Consider the following 20,061-nt stretch of genomic DNA (forward strand, 5'->3'; position numbering starts at 1 on the left):
CTGTTCCTCACTCCCTCCAAAGCCATATCTTTTTTTATATATTTCTTTTAAGTACATTGTTATTTGCACAGTGAAATTAGCTTTGCAAGAGGGATGAAAACCCATGTCAGAGCAATTTTAGCAAAAAGATCAAAGGAATTAAATATAAATTCTCTCCAAGGTGAGCATGTGGGTTTTCTTCTTTTTTGAACAGAGAAGCCTTGGATTAATTACTTTTAATTTAAAATCAAATCAAATGGATGGAAAGGAAGTCTTTTCACAGAGCACTGCAGTTTGCTTCTTAGAGTGAGCAGTATTTTAGTAGGGTGACTAACAATGTGCATTTTTATTTTTAACTCTGACCTGTGCCCTCCCTACCCCTTTACCTAACCCTTTCCATTTGCCCTGGTCAGTTAACAGGCAGGAGCATTTGAAAACAATCATGGATGACTATGATATCAGGTCTGCTGCCAGCATTTTAGCATCTGTTAAAGAGCAAGAAGCTCGTTTCGAGCGGCTTACCCGTGCACTCGAGGAAGAGCGGCGCAATGTCTCCTTGCAACTTGAGCGTGCCAATCAGCCAGCAGACCGAATGAGCATTTGCAACATTGGCAATGGTCAGCCACTGGCAACCGCCTGGCAGCAGCTTGTACTGCAGGTAACAGCCTGCTCGTTTTACCTGTTGCTAGAGTTCACCTATACCAGAATTTCTCATTCCAGAAAGTCAGGTGCATCTTGTTTGTCATCGGCATTTCATTCTCTAGCTTATCTCCTGATACCCCAGCATTGATATGCTTCAATTAATTTGGTAGCTCAGACTTCAGAGCCTTGGCTTAGAAGTTGCTCTTACTTCCTCTTAGCCCATGGGATACTTCTAAAAATGTATGCATTCTTGATTATTAAACTCTAAAGAGAGAGCTTCACACCCTTTTCTAAATCTATGCACTTGCTGTAAGTATGCTGATGTGCTGGTGATTGAAAAAGAAGGCTGAATCATAATCTCCATAGCAAACAAAATTTCCATTAGAAATAGTTGGACTTTGAATAGAGGGAACAGCATGAAAAGCAGGGATTTCCCTCCTGCAAAGTCTTATTGTTTGTGTAGGGAGGACTTCATAATTTGTTTCTCATGTTTATTGAATTGATAGACTTTATTTTAATGATGCAAACTGGCTTTGTGGTAGCCTTAGATTTCCAAATATTGTTTTGCTTGATAAGTGTTCTTTGATTGTTTAAATATGCAGTGATAAACTACTTACATCTCTAAATTAGTTAAGCTTGCAAATCACTCTGACATGCAAGGTAAGTCATGCAGAAGCAATAGTACTGTTTGTGAAGGTCTGTTTCCTGAGAAAACATTGTTCAATTCAGAGAGAAACTCCAGGCTATAGGGATTCTAAAAGTTGTTTTCCAATTATACCAGACTGTTTTACAATTATACTTGCATTGAGCTGTATTCAGGCAGACTTTACATTATAGTACTTTAGCACAGCTTTTCTATTAACAGCTGCCATGTTTCTGTACGTGTAGGTTATTGAATATGGGACTCAGTGTGAAAGGAGCAGCCTGCACTGGTTAGGCTGGGAGTCTGGCAGTAGCTGGTAGGAGCTGTAGGTTGTTACCCTCTGATTCACAGCTGCTGGGCTGGGGAGAGGGAAGATGTGTTTATATATTTTTATAGAAAAAGGACAAGTTCACCTTCACTTTTTCTGAATGACTTTGTGCAAAGCGCCTGATTAATAGCTCGAGAATGAAATCCCTTATCCGCAAAACTGATGAAGCATGAGTTTTCTGCAGTGTTATGCCTTAAGGTCTAACCACTTCCAAGAAAACTTAATAAAAAGAGTTTGTTGCTGGGGTCTATGTGACTCTTAGGGAGAAACAGCCCCTGTAAGTGACCCCAGACTGAATCTGTGTACGCTCAGCTCATTGCCACTGGGTGAGGAGAGCTTTAGTTCATAAAGTGTTGAGGTTTGTAGAGTAGCTTGTATATGAAATAAAATAATTGAATAGCTAAATATGCAGAGTTAAGAATTAACGTAAGGTTATTTGTGTGCGTTTTCATTAAATGTACTGAGAGCCAAATTCCTCCCTGACTTACTAGAATTAATTAGTGTTTAAATTAAGGATAAAAGCTGTACATTCAGTCTTATGCAGAATAGATAATAATTTCATCGTTACTATTATATATTGCACTTCATTGTTGAAAGTACACAAAGCAAAAGTCACTCTGTACTCTGCTGTCTGTAAGGATTGCTCACGCACTGTAGTGAAATGAAACTATGTCTGAAGCTGTATTTTAGTGAGGACTGACTGATTTCTGCTTATTGCCCTATTCAGCCTTTCCTTGTAAGCAACATTACAGAATAACTCAAGGAGTAGCTTTTCCATTTGGAAGTATCATAGGCGGTTATACGTAATCCAGTTATTCTGAGTAGACTTTGGTCAAAAAATTAGGGTTAAATGAGAATGCCAAATAATCTTTAATGATCTCCACAACCAGGCATCAGCTTTCCATGCTCTTTGATTGTCAAAGTGGAATCTGTCAAAGGGATTTGTTAGGGAAGTATGTATAGTCAGGGCTTTGTTAACAGAAGTCTCTCTCAGTAGTTTTTTTGTAATATATGCTCCCAAACTTATTCCCTTCTTAGAAAAGAAAATTTTTAAATTAAGCTTTTTTAAAAAAAATTTTATAAAAGGAAAAATAGTATATATGTAATGTGCCAGAAATGTAAACAGTTTTCTGAAGTCCTCAAAAGACAAAATCAAGGTCTTGTGCAAATACTGATTCTAATTAATTCTTTATTTTTCTGCTGCCCCCCCCCCCCTTTTTTTTTTTTCTTTTTTTAAACATCAACTTTAAACTTGTTGCATAACAATAGCTACTTGTCCTAGGTGGCCCATTTGGCCACTTCTTTCACTTCACTTCTTGGTGAGTTCTGCCTGGTCAGTGTGTGTTTAGAATATTCTAGTTGAACTTGCAAACTGTTGTGCACTTGTTGACATCTGCTGGAAGTGTGTATCGCATTGTGTCTTTTGGCCCCTGACAGGAAATACCAGGTCTGCAAATGAGGTCAGGGATGTGCTATAATTGCCAAAAAATGTGTGCATAGACTTCTTAATTTTACATCAAGAAAGTGTGTGGGATTTTTCTAAAAAGTACCTTAAAGTTGTTTTTAATAGAAGTTGATTACTTGGACAATCTAAAAAAATCATTAATGGTTTGTTCAGATATTAATTAGAAATAGCTGAGATTATTCTTTAATGGAAATTTTTCCCAGAGGAGAGGATTCTGAGAGATACTGTCCTCAAAATAAGAGGTCCTAAATGTTGCTGAAATGTCTCCCATTAATATCAGTGAGAGTCTTTTATTGAGGTAGTGGCCAAAGCATTCATATTTTCATGGCCCACTGTAGGAGGCGGTGCCTGACAAACCTTCAGGCCGTGCAGAGATGTTGTACCCATCTGTCCTTCCTGCAAGAGGCAATAATCAGCTACTGCCACACAGGCAGCTGGCTTTAACCAGCACCGTTATCTGGTGAGCAGGTATGGAAGTGCTGTGTGTGGTTAATGCTGTTGAACAAGTGGGTAAATGTAACTTCTGCCCTATGCAGCTTCCCCCGTCTTAAAGGCTGGCTTCAACTAGAGTGTGTTGATGAGTGTATCGCCAGTGACATGAATTAGGGTGTTTCAACTCCAGAACTTTTGGAGGATGTGCAACATTATACATGTGTTACTGCAGATTTTGAAGCAGTCGAATAAAGTGCCCTTCCAGACTAAGAACCCTTGGGACAAAAGATCATTAGTTACTCAATGAAAACCTTCGCATTACTCTGAAAAAAATAAATTACATTTTAATCATAGGCTTTTATCTGTTTAATAAAAATCTCCTAAAAATTCTTTCAGTTTTTAAGAATGTTTTTGACCTCTGCTCCCTATTCTGGCTTTGAGAGGTGGGAGCCACATGGCTGGCCAGTGCTGTTTGTTTCTGGCTGTACTAAAAGGAACAGAGCTGTCTCTTAATGTGTATTTGTGTTTGCTTCTCTAATTTTTGCAGTAAAGAATGTAAAAAAAATATTTTTTTGTTTTGTTGATATAGTATCCCAAGCTGTGGGAGTCTTGGCAGTCTTTGCTTTTTTATCAGTTTACCAATGCAGGCATAGTCCAATAAGCTTCTAAGTCACTGGTGAGGAGCACCTATCATGTGTCTTCTATGTGTTAAAGTATCTGGTTGGTAGTGGTTTTTACAAGCTTGATAAATCTTAATACTTTTCATGTGTGAGATATTTAGTTTAATCTACCTGGTTCTATTTGACTTCTTTTCAAATCAGCCTTCTGCTGCTCTTCGCAGTGGGAGCTGAAGTTGGACAGGGAGAAGATATGAAAGTGCATCTGTAGGGTATAGACTATAATGGGCTGAATGCACATAGCTGCAATATTATCACTGGATAGCTAACCATTCAGAGCATTATTAAAACATCAGACATGTGAAACTTATTAAGCACAAGGCTATATCCTGAGTTGGTTTAAATTGGCATGGGTCCATGGGTTTCAGAGAAGCTCTGTCAAGTCTGATCAGTTGGGGAGCTGAACAACAATGTTTGCATTCAAAGATTGTTTCCCCATTGGTACACATTGACAATTTCCATTCCTGTTAATGTTTCATAACCAAAATAAAGTACAGCATTCAATAAACCTCTTTTGCTAACAAATACACTGTAACAATACTTTGACTTCAGTGATTTTGCAGTGACCTGTAGGGGTTTTGAGAGGAGTTCCCATTATAAGAAAGGTAGGTATTATCCCCATTCTTACAGGTAGGAAAGCTGTGGGAGTTGCCAAATCTCACATGGTATAAATAACAGAAATCAGCTGCTTGCGTGCTGGTGCAGTCCGACTTAATCAAACTGACTTTTATGCTTGTAAGAAGTAATGTAAATTAATCTGAGAAGTTTCTGCAGTGACGAAATCATCCAATAATTAAAAATGTGTTTCATTTGACTATTATTTCTATTCTTTTAGGTTCCCTGTGGTGGGTTTGTTGGGGTGGGTTTAGGTTGGTTTTTTTTGGATATATCATCTGATACATTTGGCTAAGGTGGTACTAGAATAGATTAAACCCCAAATGGAGTTTGTGTGTGTGCATATATGTTAGTATGATATAGATATTCCCACATGCTTTTTATAAAACCTGTTATTAAAAAAGCCTATCAGCATAAATTCACTCTGGTGTACATTTTTTTTTTTTCCTTAGAATGATATTTTTGTTTAAAACCTCACAGTACTAAATTGGTTGTCCTGATGCAAGTTTTATAGAATTCTGCTGTACTTTATGGAATACTTCTTAGACACTGAACATGGCTCCTATAAGAAGGAAGTTCCATTACAGTCCTGATGCCACAGAACTGGTAGAGGCTGCCAAGGAGTAAATAGTGACTGAACAATTGGCTATAGGGTTTTGTGGTATGCTTTCTAGAGTCTGTCAGGTAACACCATGTGCCAAGAGACCTGTGACTGCAACTGTAAGGTAAATCAGTTTTAGTGACTAGTTTCTTCCCCTAAAAGGAGTGATAAAATAGCTTATTTTCTTTTTCAGAAACAAAATACAAGGTTTGGATCCTTTTTGGACTTTAAACTTCAATCCAACCAGCTTCACTGATAAATTTTTGACTCAGCATTAGGCCAGCAGCTTCAGAGGTTTTATCCTGTCAATCTGTTGTGCTTTTTCACACCATGTAAGAATCAGGCTGGCTGAGATTCTTAAAGTACAAAGGTGTGTTGTATGGGCTGAAATTTCTAATAATCAAACCAAACTGAATCAGCATGATGTGATACCAATTAATATAGCTTTGTATCTTGTATTTATGTGGCTATTACACCTAGTAATATACATTATTATCTAAGTTGCTCACTTGTCACTTGTAAAGCCAGCCCTCTGTGTGATTGTGCAATTGCAGAGTTAACATGGCATGAATATGGTGTTGGAGGCAGAACTGAGCTTGTTTGTACCTTTTATAATACCATGCACAATAATTTCGTCCCTTAGACATGAGTTAGACAGACTTCTCTGAAATAGGGCTTGTGATTATGCCATTCATAAAGGCTTATTAATGATTCACTGAAGCCTGCTCTACAGTCATTTTGTACTGGCTTAACTATTTCACTACAAATTTGGATTTCTTTTTCTCTCTGTTCTTCTTTAAACTGCCAGAATATATTTAGTGTCATGCCAGGTATGGTAAATTGCGCTGTTACAAAACTTGTGAAACTTGTATTAGTGGGTTCCCCTTTACACATAGCCATCCTGAAAGTGGTGAAGTTAGAGCAATGCAAAAGCTGTTGCTTCTGAACTAAGGAAATGCACACAATAATAAATTGTTTAAATACAAATCAAGAAAAAACAACTTAAATATAAGTGATGAGGTTTTTGAGTCAGTCTTTATTGCTACTGTGATTATTCATTTGTTAAAAGATATGATAATAAACACAGGCTCAGAATTCTCTATCATGTTTAATTAGTGTCCTACTTCTATAACTGGTAAGAGCTTTTTTCATCTGTTTCTCCAGGTCTGATATATGTTTGACCTTGCTTTTTCATGAGTTGATATATATTTTTTTGGTGCAAATGTTCCCTAACTTTGTGTTTAAACAAGTATTAACAAAATAGAGTTGAAAGGAAGGCAGAGCGGTAAGTGGGGATGAAGAAACTTTAAAGAAATCACATACTTGTTGGTTTATTTTTCTCTTAACACCCTCACCAAAAAAGACCCACAAACCCCATCCCAACAAATAATCCCCGAAAAGGCCATCCTGAGATGTCAGATTCAACCAAGTTAATAACTTTTTTTTTTTTCCACTTTGCAAATACGATTATAGCTGTTCAAAGAAAAAGCTTATGGAGAAAAGCTGCAGAATATTTTCATGGTTTTAATTTGGTTCGTTTGTATTTCAACTTAAGTTCCAGAGAAGTAACACCTGTTTAAAAACTAACAAATATATTTTCCTTTTTTTATTTTTTAGGCAGGTATTTTCTGGCCATAATTAAGCACCAATATTCTTCAGTCTTTATGTCAGTCTTAGGTACCTGTGACTTCTGCCAAAAATGACATTTTGTGAATTAAGAGTCAGTTTCAAGTAAAAGGTGAACTCTAAAGCACACCAGCACACATGGTGAGAATTTAAAAAATACAAGAAGATTAGCTCAAATTGCTTTTCTAAGAAAATACCATCAAGCTAACCTTTCTGAGTTACAGTTTGGGCAACAATAACTCTTTTGTCTGTATTTCATTACTTTTATTTAAGGTTCTCTGCTCCACACTGACATAGTGCAGACTGTTAGAATATAGAGACTGTTTCCAGTGCTTTGATAGTAAGAACATGGGTGTATTAATATTGTATATATGTTTGAACATATACAGAGAAGAAGCAAAAATGGTTCTGAGCTGCACTGAGTCATCAGCTTACCTTTTTTCTCCATCTCATACAGAATGCAGTTCCATCTTTGCCTCTAAAGTTTTATGTAATTAGTTCTAGTTTGTAGTGCCTCTTGGCTTCCTCTGTTATGTAACATATTTGTGCTCATATTAAGGGACTGACAGCATGGAAAAGGATGTTAGTGGGGTTTTTTTTGCCTTACAGGTAAGGTCAGGTACAGACAACAGTGCTGTTCATGACAGCTCCCCAGTGTTACAGTACTATTTCTTGTTACAATGCCAAATACCCAGAAAAGAACCCCATCAGTAGCTAGCCCATGCATATTCTACTGCTGCCATTTATAAGCAGACTGCAAAATGTTGACGGAATATGTAAGGATAGTTCTAATTCCTTTACAAAACCAGTTGAAACTATAGAAATGTAAGTTCTGATTCAGTGTGGTTCAGTGTCAGAGCCATCATTCCTGTTCTCCAGCCAGCTGCTGGTGCCCCTGCTCTCAGCTCCCCTGTCTCTGTAATGCACACATGCACTAGCTATGCCATCAGCCTGATCCTGTAAATTCAGTACGTATGAGTAGTCTTACTGAATTTCTAGGAATGACCTGGGTCAGGTTTCAGCTTCTGCATATGTGCAACTGTTCAAAGCTTCAGGGGGGAGAAGATGGGGGGAGATTAGGGAATATGATTCCCATGGGAGAATGAGTTCTTAGGTCAGAATTCAGTGTGAGCTGAGAGATACGTGCAGTACCTACGAATCCCAGCACAGTTAGCAACTGGACCAGCAGCCGGTACTCAGCTACTTTTCAGGGAGATGTGTCCCTCATGCATGAGGTGTGATCCCATCCCTGGCTTCTGCTGTGTTGGAGATGATAATAGTTGAGTTCAGCTTGGAGGTTGGAGCTTTTGCCGCCTTTTTCTATGGACACTGTCCCACCTCTGTGAAAGTGTTGACTCCTGGTTTACAGTGAGAGTCAGGATCTTTTGCTGACAGCTCAGCAACAGTGGAAACTGGAAGCAAGGAACTGATGTTTCTCAGGGCCTGAGTACCGCAGATGGCTTAAGACCATGTTGCTAAACCAGCCTGCACCTTGCAGGAATTCAGTGAGAGCAGTAGCTTTCTTGGAATTACTGCAGGTGTTTCAAATAGAGACTTTCCAAAGTGTCAGTATGGCATGTTGCTTCACTGTGAGCTCAGGGACCTCCTGCTGTTTGCCTTTCTGCTGGGATTACACAAATTCCAAAAGAAATCCTAGAGCCTGCTTCCTGTATTGCAGGAGGAATGCACAAGGCTAACAAAAAAAAAAGTCTGTGCAACAGGCATCATGGTATGTATCATATGAGAGCCTCTGAAAGGTGGACTCAAGTAGAATTCCTGCAAGAATTTGCACTTCTTGTTGTAGCTTTTCCCCTATGATTATTCTTCAGTCTTCCTTTAAGGCCTTAGATGGTAAAAACATGGATACAAAAGTGAATGGGAATATTAGAATCGATTTCAGCAACAACTAAGGAGACCTGACCAGCTGCATCAGAAGCTATGAAGTGCCTTCCAGAAGGAATTTATTTGATAAGCAAACCACCTAAACCCCACTTATTAGAGTTATTTAGGGTTCCGATCTGCTGGTATGCAGCAGAATCCACTCAAAATCTGATCTGTTACCTGAGAAGTGTTTGTATGAATCTTTGTTAGCAAATTAATTGTAAAAGTAGATCCAAAAGGATTCATGAAAAAATTAGAAAAAGGGAACCCAGCAACTGCGAAACCAGCCCTCTGTCTGGTAAGGAAAGAATTATTTTATTCTTTCCAGTCAATGATTTGTTTTTTCAATATTTGATTACATACTATTTTATAGTTTTGTGTGTGCAAGTTGAAAATACATCTTTTAGCTGAAAGATGCATGCCTTTGCAGAAATCTCACTTTTCTCTCTGTCATCAGTACCTCACTTTCATATGTCACACTTCATCTCTTAAGTATGTGCTCTGCAACTTTATATGGTAACAGCTAAATTCCAAAGCGTAAGCTAATGTTTGTCAGCAGGACAGCAACTGGTTTATGCTAATGATTATAACAGTGCAAAGCAATGACCACATTTGCCCTAAGTATTTCAGAAATATTTTTGCCGTTTCATTTGCCTTGAAAAGTCTCAACTTCTTGTGTTTTGTGTGAATTTTTATTAACTGAGGTTTTAGAAGCAGCTGAAAGGCAAGGATTTTCTTATTTTGTTTGCCAAGACTTGTAAAAGAATAATTTTCCACAACTGTTAACCTCTCTGACCTGGAATTGTGCCAGGTTTAAATTAAAATTACTTAATTTGAATGACAAGTTCACAGTTTCACAATAATCTTTCATGATTTTACATTGCTTTACTAGTAGAACTGTTTTCTTCTTGAAGTAGATGTAAGAGAAACACATTAAAAATAATTTCTGCTTGCTATGTGTACCTTATGTAAGTGGACATCTAGATTGTTCTTTGCATAACATCTGAGTGTTACAAGATCAATAACTGCAAGTAATTACTAAAAATGTCTTAAAACAGGAACATTCAAATATAAACATTAAAACATTAAAGATTAATACCAGGTTTAACATCATTTAAAAAAAACCCGTTCTTGTCACATTTATGACATTTGCCTCTCATCTTTTAATACGAAAACATCTTACATTTTAAAGTTGTGATTTATGTTTCATAGTCTGCTGCTTGTTTATTTCTCAGCTCAGGCAGCAGAACATTATTCATTGTACTGGCTTCTTAAGATTTTTAATTCTCCTACAGTTTATTTCCCAAGCATACTACTGTACTAGTTCATCTGGGATGTTCAGGAAGAAAGATTTTAAATCTTCACAAAACCTTTTTGTGCTGTATCTCTCGATTTTATGAAAAGATTTTGTTACTAATACAGGCCTTGATCCATACACATACAAGGCAGACCTTTATCCCTACAAGGCATTGCACAGGAGTCGGTCAGTCTTCGGAAGCCTCTACCCTTGCAGATCCACATGTAGCCACAAGAATGTTCTGCAGAAACTTTGAAACCAGCAAACAGGCAATATCCTCTTCCCCTGAGCTCTTTGAGCTTTAGACCTGAAGGGTTCAACGTGGCTTTTAAACCCCAAAATTCCATTTCAGCTGTCTCCAGTATCTATAATCTCTTTTGAAGTGATGCTGAAAGAGCCCAAAATGGATTTTGGGTTATGATGACATTGATAAATTACAGAGCCTTTTGCTAGTTTAGGTTATCTTGTTAATGGTTCAAATTATGCTCTCCTTTGCTTTGTCACAAATGTGGAGTAATTCACTGAAGTCATTGGTGTGACTGAGAACAGAATGGCCAAAGATGGCCATGGGCAGCCTGAGGCTGCGTGCCAACTATAATTAAAGCCTTTGATTTAAATAAATGTCACAGTTTATTCTCTCTTTCTCTCTCTCTCTCTATATATATATATATTTAAAAACCCAAAACAAAACCAAACACCAAAACTGCTTCCCTTTTTAAACTACCAAATTACTAACTGAAGAGAATATTTTTTTAACCATTGTCCTGGTGACTGTGAAACGCTGTAGAATACTGTCAGAGTTCATTTCAGGGACTTAATCTAAAATGTATCTTTAGCTGCTGGCAGAGTGGCATTTTTAGAATACTGTAGTTAAAGATTGAGAAGAAATATAGTCTCCATGTCTCTAACCCATCTCGATTAGCTCTTCCTTTTTGCAGTCCTACTTTCATATGTAAGTATTTCAATACAAGAAAGTTGCTCTGGAATAAAATTTAATACACAGAGACCTTAATTCCCTTTTCAGAAGAAAATCCAAAACAGCTTCAGGTTTTGGTTTGGGGAGGTTAGTAATTACCATAAAAATCATTTGATCGTACAGACAGTTATCAATCCAGTACAAACCACATTTTTGCCCTCTGGATGAGACAATGACATGTTAAGCTGGTATCTTCTGAGCAAGTGATTGTAATGTGCAGCTTGAAATACAGCACAAATCATCTGGAAAATCCAAAACCCAAAACAAAATCTGAGAAGTGAAAAATGGTTAATACCGGGTCTTTCTTTCCTGCATTTGAGTGTCTTTGTGTTCCTTTGCAATAACTACAGCATGAAATTATGGTCACATTACCAACCTTAAATTTGATTTGTTTTCTTTGCTGTTGTCATTTTGTTACAAATGTAATGCTTTTTTTTTTTTTTTTCTTAAACTGGAAGAGATTTTTCTACTTTTATCCCTGTAAAATGTAGTTGATTCTTACCTAAATGAAGCTTCTGGGAAGAAACATAGGTCATTCATTCAGCTGCGACCTATATGCAGTGACATGTAGCTTCCTCTGTCCTTTATTTCTAATGTAAGCAGTGCTGTCACCAGACTGTCCTTGTTCTCATCCCGTCATATGCCAACTTGGATGAAATGGAGTTGACTGATATTAGATATAGCAAAATGGAAGCTGTGTTTGTATACAAATGAATATCCACTGAACTTAATGAAATGCCTAATGGTGGCCCTCCACAGAAGGTTGTCTGCTTTCTCTTTGCCATATTGTTCTTCAGCCTTTAGACCTCTTTAATACTGGATTCTTAAGTAAGGATGACACATAAAATCATCCTCCATTTATATACAGTATTCCCCAATTGATATTCCATGTTTTTGGAAATGTTAGAGATATCCTGGCAGATTTGTCCTACTAGAGTCATGCTACCGTTTTGGAGCAAGTATGGATGCTTCGAAAGGGCTCGTGTAACTTTTCATGTATATTTTAAAATGATGAAAATGCTAACAGGAAAATATTGTGAAATATATGTTGGAGATGTAATGTTCTGTTTTCATTTGTGTTAAAATCATTACAGCAGGGCACGCGGACACATCATGGTGTACTGCTCTTTAGTTCTCTCACCTTGTGTATTTGCTGCATGAAATTCATAGAACAACAATAAAATATCCTTGGCATGGAAGCACCTGTATGAATATAGGCTATCTAATGCTGAGAGTTGCCATAGGTGATCGTGGTGCTTTTCCCTGTATGGTTAGCTGGGATTCTTGATTCATCTTGTGCCTTCTTGCTCTGTTGGGTTTATGGAAGTTACATATCACTGAAGCCATATGTTATGTTTCCAGGCAGAGCTGTAAACCATTTCATTTTTACTGCCTCTGAGAGCAGATCAATCTATAGTGCAGCGCTAGTGATGGAGAATTTTTTAAGGGTAATGGGAGAAAATAAAAAAAGAGAGCTTGGCCCAGATACTGTACTTCAACTTCCAGAGAATTAAATCCCTTCCTATGTATAAATTTTTGATTTCTCAGAGACAAGAAAGAAAGTTTTCACTCTACTTTTGCAGCTGGGAAAAATGTTGACAGATTAAGAAATTAAGGTTCACTAAAAGGGAGGGGGGAGGTTGCGATGTAGTCAGCAGTCTGATACTAATGGATAGTGTGTTTGTTGCCAGAACTTGGAAGTTCAGAATAACCTTAGGGATCTAATCCATAACTCTTATTTAGGTAATTAGTTCTTTTACTTCAGCATTGCCAAATACCAGCTTTCAGAATTACATGGGCAAGCTGCTAAGAAATAAGGGGACTTGAGGTGTATTTTGCCTTTAAAAAAAAAAAAAATTCAAAATTTATTTTACAACCAGAAGGCCTACACGCATCTATTATATTTTTGAAAGGAAGATTATCTTTTTAAATAACAACCTGACTCCAGAAGGTGGGACTTCAGAATTCAGCAATGCTAATCTTGCATGGCTTGCACAAATACCTGAGGGTTTACAACATGAGAGACTTCTTATGTGAGTAAGAATTGGCAAGGCCATCCAGGAAAGTTTTCAGTTTTGTCGTTTTGCATGCAAGAGTAGCTACTTCAGTGCCCTATGGATATAGACTTTATAGCGTTTTTTTCTTTGACAGTGTATAAAGGTCTGGCACATATCCATGTGCATGCCTAAATTGAATGGTACTTTTCTATGCCAGCATGGCCTCAACAAAAGTTGAGCTATTTTCATTTGTTAACTGAAGAAAAGTTGGACAAGGAGAAGGGCGGGGGGGGGGCAAGTGCTGTACAAAAGTACAGGAGACTCATACAAAGTGCGTTTCTTTTGCTTTGGCCTTTAAGTGTTTTATTAATGGCCGCTAGCAGTTGCCTCTAAATTATTCCTCTGTAGATAGAGCATATTTATTCCCTCCAGCGAAGCAAATACTTTGCTTCAGCTAAACCTTGTAGAACATCTACCATTACCCTTGTCAACCTTTACAGCATTTATTTTTAAACAAATTAAGATCAGAGTTGTGTAATGTAGTTCTGCCCTCTTCTCTGCCCCTAAAATACAAAGCCTTAGCTCTAGTATTCAGCTGGAACGCTGACATTGGCAGTAACAGGAAGACTGAAATTAAGATTAAATATGTCTGAAGCATTCCTTCCGCTCTTTAATGTCAGTACAGGAGATGCCACCTTTTCATGTTGGTCTGGTAGGATTGATATGATAACATGTTAATTACATTGACACTGGAAGCATGTTTTAGAATTTTCTGGGAACCTGGAGATGGGATGAAAAGGCACTTTTGTGTAAAGGCGCCCATTCTGATAATTAAAGAAGATTAAATTGTAATGTACCATCCTTTCTGCTTTATAGCTGGTCTTGCTGTCTCTGGAAAACAGGGATAGTCTCTAATTTGATTCCAGTAGCTTTCAGTCCCTAATTACCATTCTTCAGCCACCAGCTGTTACAGTGGTGGATTTATTTATTGCTTTGGTTTGCTGTATGGAAGAGGAAAAACAACCCTTACCCCTTGGCTGGCGACTACAAGCAGTGCTGGTTATTTAGCACTGGGGGAGGATTTAGCTGGCTGCCTCCCAGACCTGGTTAACTGCTCTCGTCTGAAGGGCAGGGATTTAGTTCCAGGGCTGGGTAAGCACGTCCTCCTGTCCCTGGGGGGGATCTGGAGGGGAAAAAGAGTCTTCAGGTTTATTAAGGTTGGTTTACACCTACCTACCTAGGTGTCTTTCTTGTAAGACTTGATGTCTTAATACATTCATTAATACATATCCTTTCTGCAATTCCTTGGAAAAGGCAAAAAGAAGGATCAGATTCTAGAACAAGTATGGGAGGCTCTCCTCCTTCTAGGGATTTTATGGAGGTTCGCAGCTTAGCTGCCTGGTCAGAGGCTGAACATTAAAAGCTGGATCCTTGCAGTTTACTGGCAATAAATGGATGTGAAAATCGTGCTGTGAGAAGTCCCAGTTTTGTTGCAGAATGTGGTGGATGCAAGGTATAGCACATCTGGCATTCATTCTGGTAATGAGTCATTTACAAGACAACCTTTTAATGAATGTGGGACAGGTTTGTGGGCAGGTGAATGGCTTTATTAATGAGGCCAGTTGTACTTTGAGCTGTAAGCCTCGCTGCATCTGTGTGAGGTGGAAAAGGGAGGAGACTGGGAGGGAAGATCGTTTGTCTTTGGTTTTGGTGCATGAGGGACGGCGTTAATCTCGAAGTGAAGTGCAAAAAGTAAGCAAGCAAGCGCCTTTCCTTTCGTGTGCTTTCTTCTTCCACCTCCCTGTCACTCACGAGGCAACTCCGCTTCCCGCGCAGCCGGTAGCGGGGGCTCCGCGCCCCCCAGGTTAGCGCTTGCCGAGGCGCTGCCAGCGGTCCTTCTCGTGGTGACATTCTCCCTCTTTGTCTCTGCCACGCAGCGGGGGGGCGGGCAGCGCGGGCACCCCGCGGGCGCAGCGCCTCGCCGCTCGCCTCGCCCGCCCGGGGGGACCGGGCCGGGGGAGCGGCTCCCCCGCCGCGGCGCCTCCTCCTGCGCCCGCGGAGCGCCGGCCCGCTCCCTCCGCCCCCCCGCGGAGCCGCCGTTTCCAGCCGGGAACCGGAGCCGCCGGGCGCTCCCCGCTCCCCGGGCGTGGCCGCGCCTCAGCCCGCTCCGGCTGCGGCCGCCCGCCAGTTCCGCCCCCCGGGCCGGGGCCTGCCGGGCGCCGGGGCAGCGGCGGGCAGAGCCATGTGAAAGGGACGCGTCCCCGGCGGGACCCGCGGCCGTGCCTTCTGCCATCGGCGCGGCCCCGCCGCCCTGGATGGGCTCGGTCTGCCGGGCGCTGCGGAGGGGCTCCCGAGCGGCGGGGGTGCTGGGGGCGCTCCGGAGGAGGCTGTGGCGGCTGTCAGAGCCGCGGGCTGGGTCCGGGGAGGCTTTGCGGGAAGCTGGAGGTGTTCTCTGCCGGGGACTGTGAAACTGGCACCTTGCGTAAATGCCTGCGGAACTCAAACAGGTTAGTGCGAAACTTGGCTCCTTGCTCCCGGCTCGGGCGGGTCCGCGCGGCCGCGTGTGCGGCGGGTCCGGGGCGTGCGGGAAGGAGAAGGCTGCCGGGGGGTGGAAGGGATCGCTCCTCGTGCTTCAGCCGAGAACGAAGAGCAAAAGCGGAGCTGCTCTTTCGAACAGAGCGTTCGAGAGAGATTTTTGCTTTTGTCCCTGCGGTGTTAACTGGTGAAACACCCAAAAAAGCAAGCTATTGTTCTCTTTGACCTTCTCGTCCCGCTCAATAAATCTAGGGAACTCTGACATGAAGAGCTAGAAATAGTGCTTTTAAAAAAGAAAGCTTTGCTGTTGTGTTTGCTTTGGTTAAATGTTTGCTTTTCCCATACAGTGTTCCGTTGCTTTCTCTTTGATTTTGTCGTTGGAAGATACCAGGGAAATAACTTCAGCTTTTCACTCTAAATGTTATTTTAAATAAAAAGCCCTCTTGGCTGTTGTCTTAATAATAATGTATTTACAGCTCTGTGTGAAAAAGATTTCAAATTTTATTCTTTACCTTGGAGTGTCATTGGGCACTGCAGAGTAAAGCTGTTGCAGGATAGATTTAAATAAAGAGAGATCATGTAGACTCCTGCAGTTTATAGGTGCTTACCTCGTTAACCTTCATCTACCTGGTAAGCCTCAGGAAACCCTGTAAATTCAGGTGGTGGCAGAGTAGAGCTGCTCCTCAAACTGGGATGAGATGTTATCGTTTTCTGAACGCTCCTTTTCCTTCTCTACCTTTTTAATTTGAAAAGAGTATTTTAGGATAAGAAAATGCAACGCTAACACATCCCTGATAATACATCTGTGAATTGGTTTAGGTTCAGTGCACTGGAATTGTTAGAGGTGCTTCAATTTGGTTTAGTACTGCTGTGTTCAACTTGTCCGTCTCGGTAACAGAAGGCTGAATCATTTCTCAATGCAAATAGGCTCTTGGTTCCCTTGAGGGGAAAGTAGCCCTTTCAGCTGGGCCCTTGAGTGATCATTTCTTTGTCTGTAGGCAGTCCCTGTAATCGCTGCCCTGCCTGCCAGAGGTGACCGAATCCTGGTTTTGTTTGGGTGCTTGTTTGTGTGTCATGCTACCTGTGGACTTTTTAGGGAGGAGGGGATTTTATTTGTGTATGCGGTCCTGCTCATTCTGCCTGACCTGAAGTTTCTGTACCTGTCAGATTACAGGCAATGGGTTGTTCATTTTTAGATAGATGGATATAGTTAGCAGCTCTTTGGGAATCTGGTTGTTGGTTTTGGGGGGGTTTGTTTGTCGTGGTGTTTGTTTTTTTTTCCCCCAGTACATGAAGAAAATAAATGAAGATAAGGAGCAGAATGCTAACTGTAAAAGAAAAAAAAAAAAAGTTTAATGTCTAGACCTGTGCAGTAGAGCTGTGTTCTTGTCTTCTGGGTTTTCTGTTTTGATAGGAGGAAAAGCTTGAGTGAGTTAATCACTTCAGGTCATGCATTTCGTTAACTTGTAAATTCTTCTTCCATATCAAAACAAAAAAATCTCATGGTTTTAATTTTCATGCTGCCTGTCATAGTTGAGGACCAGAGAGAGATATATTTATCTTTTCTGATAGAGCAAGATTTCTTGATTCATTCTGAGGTCTTTTTGCAATATAACTGATCAGTCTGATACTGCAACAGTGTATTAGAGAATGCTTTGCTTAATGGAAGGCAGTAGTTTTAAACCATGAGTTGTCAGAGAAATTTATTGTGCAGTTACAGAGCCTCTAGAAAATAATCTTTTAGCTGTAATGATCACAATTAAGTAAAACTAAGCCAAATGGATAAATGACTTTGGGGTGAATGGCAAGTCAACACAATCCATACAGACAAAAATGGGAGAGATACTGGAATGGACTTCTGCCACATTAACTAAAGCCCTAATGTGCTTAAAGACAGTCACGAAATTGTAATTAAAAAGAACCAAGAGTAACTTTTAACTATGCTTTTGGCTTCTACTGGGAATAGTCATTCTTCCTGAAGTTCTGGGCCACAAAAGCAGCATTGTACCTGGAAGCACTGGTAGTAGAAACAAATGCTGAGAAACTGTTCTTGTGGCCCCGAGCATGCAGGGCAGGTGTCACCTTCTTGACACTCCCCCTTGGCTGTTCCCCTTCCTGCTGATGAGGGGTGAAGACTGCTGAAGTTTGTGCTGAGTATCTCCAGTGGCCTGAAAGTAAGTATAGAGTTTATGAAATTCAGAAGGATCTTGAAGTCTGGAACTGTTAAAATATGTTTCGCCACTGTATGACATACAGCTTTGGTCTGGATCTGACACCTTAAGTGCTGGGTTGCCTCAGGGCCATGCAGTTCTGAAGGGATAAAGAGTCAAAGTGACTTTTGCCAAGAAGCCCTTTGGTTCTGTGTTATTCCTGCTTCAAGAAAATACTTTGCTAACATTCCTAATTCAGGGACTGAACTAAGGCTGCCCTTCCTCAGCACTTTGTTCCTGAAGTGTTTCGCTAGAGAATGATACTGATGTGAGAGGGTATGAAATCTTAGATCTGGCAGAATGACAAAGTGGTTGATCCATTAGTGACATATCTGACATGAATCTGTACCAGTGATGGAAATCTTGTGGAAGAGATGTTCATAGCGGTGCAGCATGCAAAAGCATTATCATTTTCCAAACAGTTGGGCAAGTCATACTAGAAAAAACAACTAAGAAGGGAACTTGAGTTTCAGCATGGATCTCTATGGATTCACCCATGGATTGTCACATATAATAGGCCTGAAACATCTAATGTGCTCTCCTACCTTGGAGTGAAGAGATGCAGCAGTCTACAATGATGACTCCTGCCTGCTCCTTGAAGTGAACCCTTTGCCTGTAGTTGTGGTCTCTGTGGCAGAGCTGGGCAAAGGGAATGTGTTTTGGGACTCAGTTAATGAGATGTTGAACTGAAGCAACTGAGTAGAGGCACACATTCCCTTCTGCTAGCTCTCCCACAGAGGCAGTAACTCCCTGCAGGAGGGGGACATTTAGGCAGTTACTGCCTAACTCATGTGTGGAACTTTGGAACTCAGGTGTGGGGTTGTGTCTTTACCTCTTGATACAAATAGCTTGCACAGTGCGGTCCTTCACCATGACCAGGGTGCTCTGGAGCTGCAGCAGGACACGACGTGTAGGTTGTGAGAATGGAAGTGCTTTGTTTCTGAAAATGCTTTTGCAAGAACGGTGTTCTTCTAAAAGTGCTGTCGGAGCTGTTGGAATATGAGGGTTTATAACGTCCAGTTTGTGTGTCTGCCTGTGCATATACAGTTTTGTAACAGCAACAGACGTGCCAGGCAAAGCATTCCAGGGATTGCACTTCCCGAGGCTGTGGTGCTTAACCACCTGTCCCAAAGGTCGTGAGGTGAGCTGGTGTACAGGGAGAATCAGGCTGTCTGCATTTTTTGCTTAAGTTACACTGCAGTTACTAAAAACAAATTATTTTTTTTTAAAAAAAGCATGTACACTCAATGTCTCTCATTATTTAGAAGTGCTCTTATTATGGAAGATCAAAATGGGGAAATAAAACCATGTTAAACAGTTGCATTTGAACCTGCACAGGCTGCATGTTTTTAACGGGGCTTTTCTCAAACAGGTAATCTCAAACACTCTTCTCTGAGGAGTTCACTTCTGCCACTAAATTAAGGTTTTGATTCTGACCAGTAGGAGTAGTGTCAGGGTCACTGGTTTGAAAACATGTATGACATGTATAAAATGTCTTTGTATTTGAGTGTTAAATAATAAGGCATTTCTCTGAATACGAGGATTTTAGCATGTTTTCAGTGTGTCTCTATCTGTCGCCGCAACTGTTCCTCAGTTGCTCAAAGTTAATTTCCTCTGTGATGGCAAAATTGTGGAACTATATGAAGGGTAACTTCTAAAAAGCTCCTGTTTAATTTTAAGTATGCCATAAAGGTAGAGGAAACATACCAAAACATATTTCATTTACTGCTTCTTCCAACCCCAAAACTTCTAAAATGCCTCTGCTAATTTAAGGAGGTGTTACTCCCTCCCCTCACCCCACAAGATACCACTCTGAGACACAAAACTAATATTTCTAAGATAATGTGGATTTAATTGAGGAAACTAAAGTTCAGACTCCACCACTGTTTGTTCACCTTTCTGGAAACATTTGTGAGTATGATTGTGTGAGATGGAAGCTTAAGCTTCACTGGGTTGAGAAGATCTTGTCCTTTGCTATTGCTGGCTGTTGGTTTCCCAAATTATGCAACAGGTTGCCCTCTCGGTTATGCAAACACATGTTTTCAGGATCATTCCGTGGACAAGGCCAGTGAATTGATCCAGCTTAAAAACTGAAGCAAGCCCTACATGCTTTAAGAAAAGAATGATATCTTGAACCAGACTGTTTGAGGCCCTTGG

The 20,061-nt window shown here is 40.3% G+C and overlaps 1 protein-coding gene across 5 annotated transcripts in view; it reads left to right on the forward strand.

Annotated features, from left to right (window-relative positions):
- Positions 1–20,061, forward strand: part of ARVCF (ARVCF delta catenin family member) — a 288,989-nt gene that overhangs the window by 117,041 nt on the left and 151,887 nt on the right. For 3 of the 5 annotated variants that reach the window (XM_074921410.1, XM_074921412.1, XM_074921411.1), the window contains exon 5: positions 393–637. The exons of 1 other annotated variant lie outside the window; for it this stretch is intronic. In XM_074921410.1, coding sequence (XP_074777511.1) covers positions 422–637 — 216 coding nt within the window. In that variant the 5' untranslated portion in view covers positions 393–421. Of the gene's footprint in view, positions 1–392; positions 638–15,235; positions 15,667–20,061 lie in introns of those variants that run through there. One more of the 5 variants, XM_074921414.1, reaches the window with a different exon arrangement.

This window comes from Athene noctua, chromosome 17, assembly GCF_965140245.1.
Source record: "Athene noctua chromosome 17, bAthNoc1.hap1.1, whole genome shotgun sequence".
NCBI classification, from domain to species: Eukaryota; Metazoa; Chordata; class Aves; order Strigiformes; family Strigidae; genus Athene; species Athene noctua.